Raw genomic sequence first — 17,500 nt, forward strand, 5'->3', positions numbered from 1 at the left:
TTTTCATTTTCTTTTATTACTATTCGTTGCGCAATCAGGTATATGAAAAATAAAGAGAGAAGGAGAGAGAGAGAGAGAGAGAGAGAGGCTAGTTAAATTTAAATTTCATAAATTTAAAAAATTTAAATACGTAAACGTTAGTTGAAGGCAACGATGTGTCATTTTCTCTTTTCAATTTTTATCAGTAGGTCCCGAGATAATAAGCAAACACAAAAATTGGGGTATAAGCGTCTAGGGAGAAAGCTCGTATTACTCTTATTGAATAACTTTACATGAAACTATAGCACCAGATGATTCGTATTATTTTCAAAAAAATTCAACAACTATTTTATCTACCGAAAAATTATATACGTTCTATTTAAACACTTTTCCTTTTATTTCAAAAGTATTTAAAACAAACTTTTCTTATTCAAAAATAATTTTAATGGAATTTTTAATAAGGAAAGAATTTTTAAAAGAGATATATAAAGTTTCATTTTAAGATAATTTCAAAAGAATTTTTCTTCTTTAAGAATAATTATAAATATATAATTGAATTAAATGGATAACAATTTTTTTTTCGATAGACAAAGTTTGTTCATATATTATACGAATTAATACGTTCTTTCGACTAATCTTAAACGATCGATCCTTCTATTACAAGTTACGCGAGATATAAGAAGATCGAGAGTATACTTTCCGTCCAAAAATATTACTGGCTATCTCGGAGTTCTCTCACGTAGACGAGACGGAAAAGAATGGGACACCTTTGCAGTGACGTACGAGTTTCTTCCTTCTCGAGGTCAGAAGTAGATTTTTCCAACATCTCGAAGAAGAAGAAGAAGAAGAAGAAGAAGAAGAAGAAGAAGAAGACAAAGAAAAATAAGACATAGAGAAGAAAAGAAAAGAAAAGAAAAGAAATGAAAAGGAACGAAAATAAACGAAAAGGAGGCCGAGTTCCGCGGGATTAAAGGCAGCTGCTCGTAAAAAGGAGTTACGCCGTAATTCCTAAACCTCTAGTTTTATTAGAACGATCCAAAGAAACGAGGACACTGGTTACGAGACTCCAAACACCGAGAGCTCGGATAACGTGAGACGATAAAACCGTTTGTTACTTTTCCTTGGAAAATGCAAGAGAATTCTTCCTTCTTATCTTACTTCTATCTCATGATCGACCTTCTTTTGTTCTTACTTTCGATACGCGACTTCTAAGATGACAGTTAAGATAAAACCTATTGGAAGATGCTACGAGCACGAGCATATCATTTTTTTTTTTCTCGATTCAAGAAATCTTGATCAGCAATAGTACAAAAGATATATGCATACCTAAATATACTAAGAAAGGATAAAACGATACTTTTTATATTTTGATCAAGAAAAAAAAATAAGTAGCACGTTTACTTCTACTTGATTTCTTTTTCAAACTAATTTAAATTATTGCTTATTATTGCTATCACAACGATAATCGTTTTATCATTACGTTATATTACACAGGATAATGTTATAATTTTTATCACTTTTAATATCGCTATTCTTTTTGAGAATCTTATGATACCAAGCTGGCCAAATTAATAACAAAATGAGCTCAAGATATTAGGCCCCAGAATATTTATAACGAAAGAAAAATCTTTTAAATTTTTGATATTTCAATTTCATACAATTGGCAATTATTAATAAATCTTTTATATCCTATTTTAAATAAATAAAATCAAATTCACGTAAGTATAATAAAAATTTTTATGATTTCATTATCGATTATGTCGTTTTAACGAAAGAACAAAAAAATTCAATTTTGTAAAATCATTAACAAAATTGATTTTATTATAACGATATTATTGTAATATTTAAATAAATAAATAATAAATCACGCTTGAAAACGATACTTCTTTCAAGTCTCTACGAATTTTCGTTCGGAAGATGTTGCATTCGAAAAATTTTCATTCATAATTAATATAGTACAGCTGTTCGTAGTACGAGTAGTAGTAATAGTATGTCGCGTAAATTCTTGAAATTTATATAGGTCAGTGTGTCATTGAACCAATTTGAATGAAATTATATAGATCAATGGGTCAACGTAAATGCCTTCCATTTAAATGGGAATATCTCCGAAACTAAAAATCATAGAGACTCGAATCAAATATCATTTTAAAGGATAAATTTTGGTCTATTTTTTCAACTGATCGTTAATAACTAATAAATAATTTGTTATAAACAATTTGTTATAAACAAATTCTTACGAATTAAATTCATCTTATTTCATAAAAAAAGAAAATATTCAAATTGCGACTGATTTATAAAATTATACAAATTGATAAATATCTAATAAACAAATTATTTTTTATCAAAGAAACAATTTTTTTTTACATTCTATTTACATGGGAATATGTTCGGAAATAAAGATTGTAGAGACTTGAAACAAATATCATTTTTAAGGATAGTTCTCTCTATTTTTTCAATTTATCGTTAATAACTAATAAACAATTTGTTATGAATACTTTTTATAAACAAATTCTTACGAAAGAAATTCTTTTTATTTTATTCAAAAAGAAAAATTTAGATTAACGACTAAATTGAAAAATTACATAAATTAATAAATAATTAATAAACAAATTATTTTTAACTGAAGAAAAAGTTTTTTCGACATTCCATTTACATGAAAATATGTCCGGAAATAAAAACCGTAGAGACTTGAAACAAATGCGAAAGGTAAGGGCAGAGTAAACGTAAGATAAACGCAAAGTAAGCGCAATGTAAGCATAAAGTAAAAAAAAAATAGTGATATAAGAAAGTTATTGTCTTACCCTATATTATTGTCATCTTCATTGAATCGATATTACAAAGTATTGTATTTCTTACAGAAAGAATAAGTATTGTATGGAAGAAAATCTACGTTTGTGCAATTCTATGCTTCATTAAACCACCTAACCTTGTCGATCAACTATGAAAAAGAAAAAGAAAAGAGTTACAAATCGCCATTCGATGATTTCAAAGAATAGGTTAAATCTTTCGCTCGATAACTCTCACAAGCTGAGTATTATTCGAAAGCATATCAACCATGGATTGAGTTTTGCATACGTACTCTAATCTCTCTCTTTCTCTCTCCCTCATTCGCTCTTTCTCCTCGTAGGCTTTCATCGATATTGTCGCAGGAATTTATAGGTTTCCAGGTCAATAAGTATCGGTGTGCGGCAAGAGGAATAGTTGGTAAAAGCACGTAGATGAATAATCGGTGATCCAACAAGAGAGAAAAAGAGAGAAAATGTGAGAATAATCATCGAACCGACGATTCGTTTCACGTTGGTAAACGTCGAAGCAAAAATCAATGAGGAATCCCATCGTGAAGTTGAAATCTCGAGAAGGCACGTAAAACGGCACGCGAAGCGGTTTCAAATTCTTTGAATTAATCGATCACCATGCGATCGGTTTTTTTCAGAGAGATACCTGTTAACATTAACATATAGAGATCGGATTAAATAATAGTTTATATATATTTACTCTTTTTATATAATAATTGATATGAAAATTAATTTAAATTATTTAAAATAAAATTACTAACAAAGCATGAATTTAAACGGAACGTAATCAAAATTATGGTATGCACTTATTCAACAACAATTTAATACAACTCAGAACCGTGTCGAGGAACCTTTGGGAGGTTACAACTCGATGCGTTATGCTACGATACATTTTCGACCCTCAACGATATCGAAGGCCCATGCAAGTTGGAAACGGTCGAGTAACGATGAATTCACCGATCCGCGTCGTTCTATTATGCGCAAATTCCCGTATCTCGATTCAGAGAGATACGGATCTCTAAATTATGCTAAGCACACTCTCAACATTTCTTCTTCTCCTTTTAACAATTTTTTTTCTTTCTTTCTATCTCCTTTCTTTTCGTCTCGCCACCGTAACAATAGTTGACAACATGTTTGTTATTCAGAGAGAGAGAGAGAGAGAGAGATAGAGAGAGAAAGAGATAGAGAGAGAAAGCGAGGACGGTAGCTCCTAAAGGAAAATAGAATGGCATCATAGAAAGGTAAACGATTTAACGAAACGGACACTGAATGCATCGTGTTTTGACAATGTTAATGGACATCGTTGTCCATAGAAACACGTCACTTTTGGGAAACCATGTCGGCTTTTCAACGATACGTGCCACGTTATGAAATCGTATCTCAGCTGGTAGTGGCTTGGTGAACGAGCAAGCACCAATATGCTAATGCTGTCCGCGAAACGCGCATCCGAATGACAGTATTAATAACGAGAGGAGTCTCGTTGCTCGAGTACCATCGACGTTCTTGCATTTCGTACACACGAAAATTCCATTTTCCAATGTGACATTAACTCACTAAATTTTGCCTAAAATACAAATACACCCTTCTTGATTTAGATTTTTTAACGAATCGATCCAAGGTTTTGTCGATCATTTCTATATTTACAACATCGACGCGTTATAAAAGATTTAATTAAAATTGTTTACTTTGGAAATTGTTTACTTTTGTAAATCGATTTTAAAATTACTTTTGAAGAAAAATTTTCATATTTATCGTCTGATGTAAAACTGACTTACTTGATTTTTCTTTTTTTTTTTTTTGTCAAATACGTTAATCAAAACGTTTGACAAATGCTTTGATTGTAAAAGCTTCATTTATAAAAATATTAAAGACAATAAATATGTATCTATAACAAAATGAGTAATGAAGGAAAATAGAACTAATTTCTACCGTATTTAAATCGTATTTGGAAATGTCTGGCGTTACTGTCACGTTCGTAAACGAGTTTTCTAGCGTAATTCGCAAAATTATGTTCCAACCGAAATTATTCGTTTGTCAGGTAATATCATTAAGGACAACTATATTAAATTCGAAATGAAATACAGCGCTTACTTTACTAGGAACGTCACACCAATAAATGTTTATAATGGTAATTCAAGCAATCGTTATTATTATATTTCGAAAAAGGCTCAATTTTATCGAATTTAAACGAATATCAATTTCATTATAATAACGGCAAAACCGATAAAAAATATTCAACATTCGATCGTCGCATTTCGATTCTTTTTCAATGTCCAAAATATCGATTGTACTTTTTTTTCGATTATAATTCAACGTTATGATCATTATACGACTTCGATAATAAATTTGACGAACTAACGAGTTCATAATTTGCTTGACGTATTGACTCACAAAAATTTCCCTTCGTTTTCGAATATGGTAAAAAATGGCTCGACATTCTTTCCGCCTCGTACGTCCAACAAATTCGTTATGCCGGAAACGCGTGTATACGCTCGGAAGTGTGGGCTTGGTTATATGGCACTGCTATTCTCTCTTTCTCTCTCTCTCTCTCTCTCTCTCACACTCTCTCTCTTTCTCTACCTCTCCCTCTTTCTCTCCCTATTTCTCTCCCGTATGCAAGCCAGAAACATCCTTTCCGTCGTATTCTGCCCATGACGTTGCGTCTCGATTCGCAAATCTGCCTGACGCCGTTTCATACTCGGAAAAAATTTACGCTCTTGGAAAGACGCATATAAATTTCACTGTTTCCGTTTTCCTTGCTTCGGTTAACTGTTGTTTCCGAGTTTCGAGGATTTATTGTATCGTGATATCTGATTCGTATTTTTTTCCTTATTGATTTATAATTAAAATATGTTTCACACACGTATATATATAATATATTTCATTTGTATATATATATTTATAACTATAAATATATGTATATATATATATGTGTGTGTGTGTGTATGTGTATATTTATATGTACATATATGAAAATAATAAGTCTAAAATATAATTAGGACGCAATAAGAATCAGAATTCTATAGAAATATAATTTATCTGTGTACTCGATAACGTTTAATGATAGACTATCTCTTTGAACAATGCAACGATAAACTACATATGCTTATAAATGACTTGAAGAATTTATGCATTTTATTATTATTATATCTATAATATGTATTGATAATCATTGATAAACATTGTATTGATAAAATATGTATTGATAATATGTATTGATAAACATCGCTGTAACATCTGATAAATTTGATTCGAGGAAAGTCCAAAGACTCTTTTCTCTTTTTTATACGAGTTCTAAATTGACATCTTCGCGCGTTCTTCTCTTTCCTTTTCTCTATATAGATTATTGGCTCGAAAGCATTCTTTTTCTCAGACTAAAGAAAGTTTCTAAACACGGATAAAACTTAAAATACGACATTACGATCAAGATCGCTTTTTCGGCACTCTTATGTGCTCTCTCGGCGAAAACACTGGGATATCGATTCTGCCCGGTACAATGTCCGAACTCGAGAGTGGTCTCTCTTTTCACGTTATAGTTCACCAAAGCCTGCTGCCAACTTACGAGGAAAGTTTCAAAACGTCCCACACAATTTCGTGTTTATCTCTTCACGGTCTGCCTACGAGATATAAAGCGTAAGTTCGTGTCGATTTCTGAATTCTGTTTTAACGGAAATAAACCGATGGAGATAACGGAACCAAGACTCCAGTGTCCTAGGATTTTTGTTTTTTTCATTTGGGGAACTAAATTACGTCAAAAAAAAAAAAAAAAAAAAAAGGATGCTCTTTTGATAAGAGAGAAAAAGACTTAAAGGCAGAAAATCATATACGAAAATATATCTGTGATATGTACTCGATATCGTTCTCTGACAGATTGTTTCTCTCTTTGTAAACTACAAAGAAAAATAAAATATATCCTTTAATGAATAAATGATTCAAAGAATATCAATCTACGTACCTTTGTATGTTGTTACCGCTTACATAAAATTCCTGAAAAATTCATTTAAAAGAATATTCGTTCTTGCGAGAAATAACTAGCCTCTGTTTTATCGATTACAACAAATTAATGAAATATTTCGCTTCCAAATGTAAATAATAATATTTGCATGCGTTTGAAATTACAAGAAGAAAGAAAATTGTAGAAAAGTAAAGCAACGTGGCACGAGAAGTGACCCGATCAAAATAGACATATCAAATATTGATTTACATTCAACCACATATTATATATTATTTTTCCATTCGTTTCTTTGTTAAATATATGTTTAACGTCTGACGTGAAAATCAGTCACGATATTCATTCATCATAAATCGAATTTTCTGTGAAGGAGTAAATCGTTATGGAAAAAAAAAAAAAAAAAAAAAAAAAAAAAAAAAAAAAAAATATGACGAAAGTCTAAAACGTGGATATAATTAAAAAAGTGTCAAACACACTCGACAATGTTACGATCCAATTATTTCGCAATGCGAAAAGGATGCAATTAATTACCAGGCCGAACTGGTAAACGCACAAGCGCACTCTCGTAGAGGTAACTGTCGTTACTTCCCCCTTCACCTATCTCTTGTATTTTACAACACTTCGACTCTATTGTTAACAATGCGTGCACGGATTGTACATACATACGGTCCGTTATATTCTCGTTTTCAACGGCAACGTGCCAAGTAGCCTCTTGCAATTTAGTATAATTGCAATTTAACAGTTTTCATCCTGGTTCAAGTATAACAAGGTACGTATAGTTAACGTCACTAACGGATTATGACTGTTTAATCGTAATGGGATGTAAGTAACATATGTGTAAGTCCGTATTATGGATCGATTTTTCAAATTTGCTACGTGATATAAATTTCTTTGATAGATAACCATGAATATACGCTATCGTGTATCGCCATTATACGCATCGATAGAAGCACGTAAATTTACGTTACACTTTGAATAACTTTTAAATTATACGTTGTATGAGAAATCCTGTTACTTCAAAGTTATATGCTTTCTAGTAAAATTACTTATTTCAACGAACACACTCGAGTAAACAACGTTGGCTTATTGAAATCTTTGATCCCATTCGATTTCCAAGCAAAATATTTTCTTAATTATTAAATTAAAGATCAATAAAGATTTATACTTATAAAATTTGTATACATAATTGAATATTATTTCGAATTTTAATATTAAAAATATGAGATTCTATTTAATAAAACAACAAATTCTCATAAAACGTATAACTTATAAGTTATGCAAAATAAGCATGTCTCAGCATCGCATATATATATATATATATATATATATATATATATATATATATATATCGGAAAGTAAACGAGAAAGATTCGGTTGTCTTTGCCTAAAGGTAGAATCAATTAGAAATTTATTAGAAAATTGATTGTGGCCCAGAATTTCCGAATTGGCGAATGTTAACACATTTTACAACGTCATGGTGGAAAAAAAGAGAGTATATAGAGAACGATTAGGTGAGTTTGCGAGGGCAATTAAGTTTTCACTTTTCGAAAGATCATAAAAACCCTATGACTTGGTCGGAATCAGACTTGGCTCTTTTCCATCGTCGAAAAGATTTTTTTCACTGTGGTCCCAACATTATCGCTTGGAATAAAATCCTAATTACTTATCTTTATCTTCTTTTCCTAGTTTCACTCATTGGAAATATTCACCTTGCGGGAAAAAAAAAAAAAGGAAATTTTCTTTTCGTCATGAGCTACTTTTAATCTTCAAAACGAGTAGTACTCCACTTTTGCGTTTGAAATAAAAGGCCTTTAGCGAGATCAACGAACTTGGATTTGCGAAACGCGTAACTGTAATCGGTTTATAGGATTTCGTTGAATTAACGAACTCGAATAAGCTTCAACGTAGCCATTGACTTGAATGCGTTTATCCGAATTTGTTAAATACTTACAGTATCGTTTGTAATCTGGGAACATTTTGAAGTAACAATAACGAAATAAGCTAAACGTTTATATCGTCGTTTAAAAATTTTTAATATTTCAAATATCAAAGAAATACTTTTTTTTTTTTTTCATTTAGAAAAGACGTTTTCATTATGCGTGAATTCATTATGTCTAGATCTTTTCGTATGAATAGTAGAACATTTGCTCTCTCAAAATCGACCCTTGGTTAATTCCATCAAGAGTAACAATGGAATTTTCATAAATAAAGAAGAAATACAAAATTAATTAAAAATTAACTCCTTGAACTTGAAAGTAATTTTCTTGGGCTAAGTAATTGTTTGAAAAAGAAAATCTTTTAATAGAATCCATTTTCATTAACTTTGACAAATATTAGTATTATATTTTTGTGTAATAGAGATGGCAAAAATATAAAAATTATAAAAATTGAATGAGAAAATTAAATGCATATTCGAGTTAAGAAGCATCAGATAAAGAAAAATGTATTATATTGAAATATTTATCTTTCATGTATATATACAATTAACATTTTAGATATAAATTTTTTTCTTGAATAAATGATCATTTTATATAAAATTTTACATTAGTAAGATAATTCCAAATATTAAATTTCTTTGATATCATGACTACTTATAATAAATTGTTATTAATAGTTAATTAAATCAATTTATATTTGATACTTTCTTAATAATCGATATTTTATTACTTTGATATGTATATCTATAATAAAGCTACAACTTTCACAATTAAAATCCGATGTTTATCATATTATAGAATTTGATTAACGTTTCGATATGGATATTTCGAGAAGAGCATTCGATCTACTAAAATTCGGTATCGATGTTATTTGCTAAAAATGTTGAATAATTATAAGGAAAACAAAAAGAGAAAATATCAAAGTGACAAATACCTGAATTAGGTTGACCGTTGTTATTGGGTCTCGCAGATGGAGCTCCATCTCTGGCTTCGACCTCGAGAGCATAGGCACCTTGTTTCTCACGATCGAAGACCACTTTTGTGAAGATCTCACCGGTTTCTCGATTAATCTCGAAGTAATCCTTTCCTTCGTTCCTGTCGCTGTCCACTATATAATACGTAACCTGCAAGGATAAAGAGAAATTTATCGGTTTTGTTCCTCCTATATAATCTTCCTTCGATTTATTTCCTAATATCCAAAATATTTGTGTACGTGCATGTGTAAAAATAAATTGACCCAAAATAGTTAAAATGTAAAATTTCAAAAATAATCCGAAATAAATTGAAAATTTAAATATATATTCCAGTTAACAGAAAGAGAAATAAACAAAAATCAGACATATCAAAGTTGAATTTTTCTCTAAAATTTCTTTTAGTATTTGTATCGTATTATAAACAGCATGGCCAGTATTGTAAATTCATTGAATTTTTATTTTACTGTTATTACTGATACACTAGAAATTTCAAAAATTGAATTCTAAAATGCAGTAACTTGGGATGATTTCTAGAATGTAATTTGCTTTTAAAATGCAACATGTGCAGTTACTTAAAGTCGTTCATCAAAATGGTGCACTTGTTTACGTACAAGTACTAACCATTGCTCTTCATGATAAATAAGAACGGACTTTACGGGCAACCTAATCAATCGTGAAGCTCCTTCTTTTGTTTTTTCGCAATCGAGTTTTTTGCCTAAAGCACGAAAAAAAAAAAAGAAAAAAAAGAAAAAAAAAAAGAGAAAAAGAACTAGACACTTGGCAAGAGTCCATCGATTTTATCCGGTGCAATTAGAGAGATTGGAAGAAATACCGGAATTTCGATCCGTCGTCTTTAAATTATTCGCCGGATAATTATCGCTATCAATGATGCGAAGATATGCGATTGGATCATTCGAAGCGAATAAAAACGTTCTTATGAATTCGGTCAGTGCGAATAATTCTTCCAATGATTGATATCATACAATAAATGGAATTTATCATTTCTTTTCGATTAGTTACTTAAATATTTGAAAAGTATTGGATTTTTGTGAAAACGTAAGTAAGATAAGATTTAATTAATTTTTCTTTAACAACTATTTTAAGATATAAAGTTAAGCTAAAATATACGAATGTAACGTTACGTATTCTTATATAAATAATTTTTCTCCTTTAGCCATATTTCTTGCAAAGTTCAAGAGCAAACGACTCAAAAGAAACACGAAAGACAGCACACGTATCGAATCGTTTCGAGAATATCCGAAAGCATCTTTTCCAGGTCGCTGAGCCGACCAAAGGAGTATATCGAAGGTACGAGTTTCGTTCGTTTCTCTATGCGAGCTCGTTCACGTCGTTACTTTTCTTCTGAAAACAGTCCTTTTCTCTCCGATATCAAAGAGCAACGATAGCTGCTAGCGACCGTACACTTTCACGTTGCTACTTCGAATAATAGAGATTCCTAAGAGACTCGTTTCAGGCTCGATCTTCAGTTCGTACGAGCTTGTGCAACGTGCAATGTACGAATCACGTATCCGATTCTTTACCTTCTGAATCTAAAAGGTACGCGTTCGAAGTTTCTCTAAAGTTCAACGTCGAATTTCGAACAACTACGATTACAATTTTATCTACTTCGTATTTTCCTTATGAAACCTACTCTTAGAGAATAGAGTTTCGAACTCAATTCGATTTAACGAATAACACTTGAGATATTTTACGTCATATTTCCTATTTAATATAAATTTCTACGTAAATTGAGAGTATATGTTTAAAATTATCTCAACAAAGAATTGATTTTTTATGAGTCGCCTAAATGGGCGCCACTTTTAAAAATAGTACATTTGTGAAATGGGAATGGTAAAAAATATAATTTAAAAAAAAAAAAAAAAAGAGTATTCTCGTATCGTTACATTTATCTCAATATCAAAAATATTTCATTTAATATAAACAAAATCAGGTTAAAATACTTAAAATACTTGAGTTAAGTTTATCGTAACTTGTATCTTAATACTCTCTTGGAAACAAAGGACAGAATATGCTGATCGGATCGAGCTTACCTGATTGTTTGGGAAAGTACCGTCCTTGTCGATGGCGTTGACCTGAGTAACCTTACTACGGATCGGTTCACCCTCGAGCACGGTCTCCTGTTCACGTTCGGTGAAAAGTGGTATCTCGTCGTTAACGTCCTCCAACATAATGTGAACCGTCGCTTCTGATGCAAGTTGTTGCGCTCCATTGTTCTGTGAAAGAACATAATACATGTAAAATGTATATATATGTGTGTGTATGAGATCGAAGCGTATCAAACGATCAAACGATTTGATCACTCTATAAAATTCCTATATATTCTCAAAGAATTCCATCTGATATTATTTTCTTCAATGAATTATAGTTACGTATTATTTCAAATTTTACGTACCTCCACTCGTATCGTTAAATTGTATTCCTTTATACTCTCATAATCCAACGGATGATTGACTTTGATATCCGCCCAAGTTACAGATTGTTCTGCACGCTGTTGAAGGTAAAAGGTGTGATACTTGTTCGTTTGTGCCGTAGAACCAGGCATTAAGTGGTAAAAAACCGTTGGATTATTGTCGATTCCAGAGCTGTCGACACATATACACGAAAATGAATCGTTACTACGTGAGTTAACGATAGGGATAGAAAAAGGGTTGACTGATCAAGCGAGAATTCGAATCGACTTTTAAACAAACGGAAACGGAAAACTTAAACAGAAACGAAGACGGAAATGTATCCTTTATTGTTATAGTAATTAATATAAACAATGAAATCAACTATTCTTTTTACTATCGATAAAATATCTCGAAATGAAAGGTCTCATCATGCGACGTATCAAATATGTAATATACACATACGATTATAATAAAGAGAAAAAAAAGAAACTTTTACATAGAGAACGAAAGTTATATCCGAGAGAAATGTACGAATCTTATCTCGTTTTAGAAAACTCCATAAAAAACGATTAACAAATATTCTTAACAAATATTTCTCGAAAATCGTTTTCTCGTAAGCTCCAAAACGAGAGAAATCATTGGATATTCCTTCTCGGTCCTTTCACTCTCTGTCTATGTAATATACTCAATGAAAAAAAAAAAATAAATAATGACGATAAATAAATAAATAAATAAAAAAAAAAGAAAAAAAAAACATTTGGTAATACGACAAATTTTATTCTTCTTCTTTTCCCTTTGTTACCCTTCTTGCGAGCGAGAAGAAAACGTCAAGTTTGGACGATTTCTGAAGATTTTTCGTAAAATAAATTTTATGATTATCGATATTTATCGATATTTTCCTTTTTTCCGACTCGTCGTCCGTATTTTCCGTTTCTATAGTAATCGATATTCGTGCCTCAGGTTCGATATATTTGTATAAACCTGATACATATTCTCAACAAAAGGAACATCATAAAGTGAAAGGTAGTTGGCATGATCGACGAACACAGGACGATAATGAACACTTGCTACGTTCCCTCTCCAACACAACACCTTTTGTAGACACGAAATTGCACTGACAAATGTTAGTCTAGCTGTTTGTCACTTTCGTATTTACCGCTGGACTCGTTACGACCGACGATCTCTATCGACATTTATATTCCTTTGTACTCTACCTCGAAAAATTAAACCAATGTAATAAATTTTCATTCAAATCAAAGAAAACAAATTCAACCCGAAACTATTTTCTAATTAGAAACCATCGTTAATAATGATCATTCTGTTACAATTTCGATAAATTATTTCAATTGAGTTACACGCTGAAAATTAGATATGACTGATTCATAGTAATTATCATGCGCATTAATAAACGAGACGCTCTTGCTCGTAAACGTCGATTTAACGAGACCTCGAATAGGAAACTCGTAAAATTGACCAAATTTATTCATTAGACTCCCGATAAAGCACGGAGTTCAACTTTCGTCCGATCTCGTTCGTTTTCTTTTCATTTGATCGGTCTTCACGAAGTACTAGAAAAACAAAAGAAATATATATATATATGTGTGCGTCTGTGTGTGTGTGTGTGTGTGTGTGTGTAAAGAGAGAAAGAGAAATATAAAAAGAAGGAGAAAAATCAACGTATTACACGAATAGAGGAAATAGAAAGTTAGACCTTTCATTAGCCCCAGTATTTTTTCTCCTTGCACATTTTTTCCTTTTGAAGAAAAAAAGAAAAAGAGAGAGATGAATAAAATAAAAGAGAACGAGATCGTTCGAAGAGAACCACATATACACACACACACACACACACACACACACATACACGCGTTCAAATAGAACGGCCTGTACGATGTGCTTTCCGAGTCATCCGTTGGACGTCCGAACAGAACATACGGTTCATCGATCCATGAAAAGGATGAAAGAGAGAGAGAGAGAGAAAGGGAGAGAGAGAGAGATAGAGAGATAGAGAGAGAAAGAGAGAGTGAGAGAGAGAGAGAGAGAGAGAGAAAAGATGAGAGAGATCCATCCTCTATCTCCGTCTCTATCCACACACTAGAACTACACGTCGTAGCCGTTTCTAAAGGACTACCCGGCAAATTAATAGCACCGTTTGTCAGTCGAGAATAGGTTGGCATTAGAAAACTCGTACGAAGCTTTCATAGAAGCTACGTCCTGAACCACGTCGAAGTAATAGGTGAATTCAATGGTGCGTGTCGTTCGTCATCTTAGAACCTGTCATTTGTGAATACTCGATGACGCTCTTTATTTTTAAAACACTTGTCGACATTTCCGAATAATTCCTCGTGCTTCGGGCGTTTTTTTAAAAAGTCGATATTTCTTTTTTTTTCCTGTCTATACTTTTTCTTTTTCATTTTGGAAAGGAAAATACAGAAAAAAAAAATTGATGTTTTCAACGCTAGAAGTATCGAAATACTACTACGAATGATGGCTTGCAGACTTTTTCTTTGATGATTGAAAGCAATAATAAAAATTCTATTTTTGCAATATGAGATAAACCAAAAACGCAAAGAAACAAATGATTTTTTTTTTTCAAATCCATAAATATATAACAAAAAGATATCGATAATTCTAACGTTAAAAATTTAATACTCTCGTTGTTATCTTTTGATAAAAACTTTGTTCCTTTTTTTTAATAAACTATCTAACGAAAATAAAAAATTGACCGGTCGTGTATGTCCAGCGGATATATCTCACACGTGTACATACATACATATGTATAAACGTGTATATGTGTTTCGGTTAGTAGCGCTAGCTCGAATAAGCACGATCCCTTTACCCTTTGCAACCCATGTGCTCGTGTGAACTACTACGACGCATGATCGTAGCTCGTGTGTGCTCTGATATATGTGTGTGTGTGTGCACGAAAAGAACGTTGAAAGGAAACATTTATCCCGAATTACAATTCGTACGAATGCACATAAATGAGACTAGAACGAAGCTTTATCTACGGTACACACAAAAATATTGTCCTAATACGATATATCAAATTCTATTTTTAGATAATAATATTTCATGTCTCTTTTCACATGTTTATACGTAATACAACAAACGACTAGTTTTCGTTCAAAGAAAGAAAGAAATAGAGAGAGAGAGAGAGAGAGAGAGAAAGAGAGAGAGAGAAAGAGAGAGAGAGAGAGAGAGAGAGAGAGGACATACACAAAGTACCGTTAGTATCATTTCCACCATGAATTTTCGCAAAGCATGTCATTTTTCTGTTTCTTTTATCCCTAAGTTATGTCAAAACTGCAAGTACGAATATAACAAGAATACCAAGTTACAAAGTCGCGTTTTCAAAAGTTTACCGAACGCAACATTTGCTATCCTTGTTATGTTCAGTTCTTTACTCTTGTAAAATTGTCATTTTTATGACTTGCGCTCGAACTTTCCGTTTTTTCTCCTTTTTTCTCTTTTGATCTTATGCTTCTTTTTTTCACTTTCGAATTTATAGAAACTCTCGTTTCCTCGCATTCTTGCTACTTTACAGGACAAAACAAATTGTTCGTCGACAAAAATACTACGAAGAACACAATACTACGCTCTCGAAAAGAATAAAAATGTATAGTATATAATATGTATGTATATAATGTGTTAGACGATAAACCTAACGCATATATTAAGCAACTCGTGTAACGCATGCCCAAAAACGAATTGATGGCATTCATAAAAAATACATTTCGGCGATCTAGGGTTTTATAATATATAGAAATCTTTGCGATTGTAAACAACAAAATGGGAGAAAAAACGAAACGTATGTCGATGTTTTGTAAATTAAAAATAAAAAAGATAACCATGGCGTATATGCCAAGAAAGAAATGCGACGTTTTTGTTTGTTCAACACTCTCATCACTTTCATCGGATTTATCTTAACATTGTTATTTCGTCCTACGCGTGTTGCCATAATCAAACTGACAATGATATCATCGAAATCGTGCTCAAAAAGAGCAAAAGTAAATTTTGAAAATAAGCCAATCTGATGTGCAAAACGATGAAAAAAAAATAAGAAAAAAAAAATAAAAAAAAAATAAAAAAAAAAATAAAAATGACAAAACACACGCGTGAATGTGAGAGTGTACTTGGTGGGAGTGATTCTGGAAAGCATCTAGTCGTAAAACATGCCCAAAAAACTGTTTACGGCACACACGCGCACGCATATACACGCACGCACGCACGCAAACAAACATACACTATTTCTATACAATATTTTACGTAGGTTTTACATAATGGTATCGTGCGACGTATTTTGATCCTTGTTGCATGACATATGTGTTGTTTTGTCCTCCATTTTCTTTCGATTTATCGAATTTATTGTACGGAGGAGAAAAGTGAAAAAATAATCGATTCATAATTTTGTCTGAACCGAAAAGCGAATACGTTTGTAAGATGTTACAAATGATCTTTTGATAGTTGTTTCATTAATAAGAAATTAATAAACGTTACGAAAACGATGAGATGTGAAAATCGAAATTCTTTTTCCAAAGCCCATTGTGATTTTTACAGAACATGTGTTACATAATGAAAAAAGAAAAAAAAACTTCATACTTTACAAGCATGTTCCATCGCACCTAAAAGAAAATGATTCGATAAAAGCAAGAAAAAATTGTCGAATCAAAGAGACCAATGTAACTATCATATTGACATTACTAAGGAAATATCATTACGTTTCATAAAATGTTCTATCAAATTTCACTATAACTCAGCGTTATTTCTTCGACTTAAAAATTATTTAAGAAAAAGAGAATATAACAACGTCTCAATTATTCGATGTCAAAAAAAAAAAAGAAAAAACAGTTTGTATCGGCTTACGCGTGTATATGTGTTTGTATGCGTGTGTATGCGAATTCGTACACAATATCAATTATAACGTGCACAAGAAACAATATACTGCGACGAGATTGCGTGCAGGGCGGCGGGTTCGTGCAGAGAGCCGCACGGAGCATTAACAGTGTGACAGACCTGGCTTTAACAGATACAACTTTAGCCCCAACGGCCATGTTCTCTCTACAGTAGATCGGGCCATACACTACGTGGTCCCATACGGGCGGATTATTCGCACGGTCCACAACGTCAATCTGAACCTCCACCGTTCGCGACATGGGGTTGACGCCCTTGTCTTGGGCCTTCGCCTCCAGCTTGTATGTCTCGCGCTACGCACCAGACCGCGAGTGTATCGCAAACGGGAACAAAAAACAGTCGGTGTTAGTGTCAAAGGTCGAAGCTCATGATAGCGATAGGTATTCGCTCTTCCACCATTTTCTCTTTCTCTTAGCTCAATTAATGGATTGAGCTAAATCAGAAGAGATCAGAGGTTGTTTCGTTGGTTCGTTCCGCTGTTCACAAATCGACGCCTTTAAAAACAAACAAAATTCAAAAAGAGAGAAAGAGACCAAAAGGT

The 17,500-nt window shown here is 32.2% G+C and overlaps 1 protein-coding gene across 7 annotated transcripts in view; it reads right to left on the minus strand.

Moving 5' to 3' along the window:
- LOC118449313 (neural-cadherin) overlaps positions 1 to 17,500 on the minus strand; it is a 78,588-nt gene that overhangs the window by 36,145 nt on the left and 24,943 nt on the right. For 6 of the 7 annotated variants that reach the window (XM_085662895.1, XM_085662894.1, XM_035883734.2 and 3 more), the window contains 4 exons: positions 17,062 to 17,252; positions 12,051 to 12,240; positions 11,689 to 11,871; positions 9,598 to 9,787 (listed from right to left, as the gene is read on the minus strand). In XM_085662895.1, coding sequence (XP_085519021.1) covers positions 9,598 to 9,787; positions 11,689 to 11,871; positions 12,051 to 12,240; positions 17,062 to 17,252 — 754 coding nt within the window. The remainder of the gene's footprint in view (positions 1 to 9,597; positions 9,788 to 11,688; positions 11,872 to 12,050; positions 12,241 to 17,061; positions 17,253 to 17,500) is intronic. The other variant, XM_085662898.1, reaches the window with a different exon arrangement.

This window comes from Vespa mandarinia, chromosome 19 (genome assembly GCF_050613455.1).
Source record: "Vespa mandarinia isolate Hongniang chromosome 19, ASM5061345v1, whole genome shotgun sequence".
NCBI lineage: Eukaryota > Metazoa > Arthropoda > Insecta > Hymenoptera > Vespidae > Vespa > Vespa mandarinia.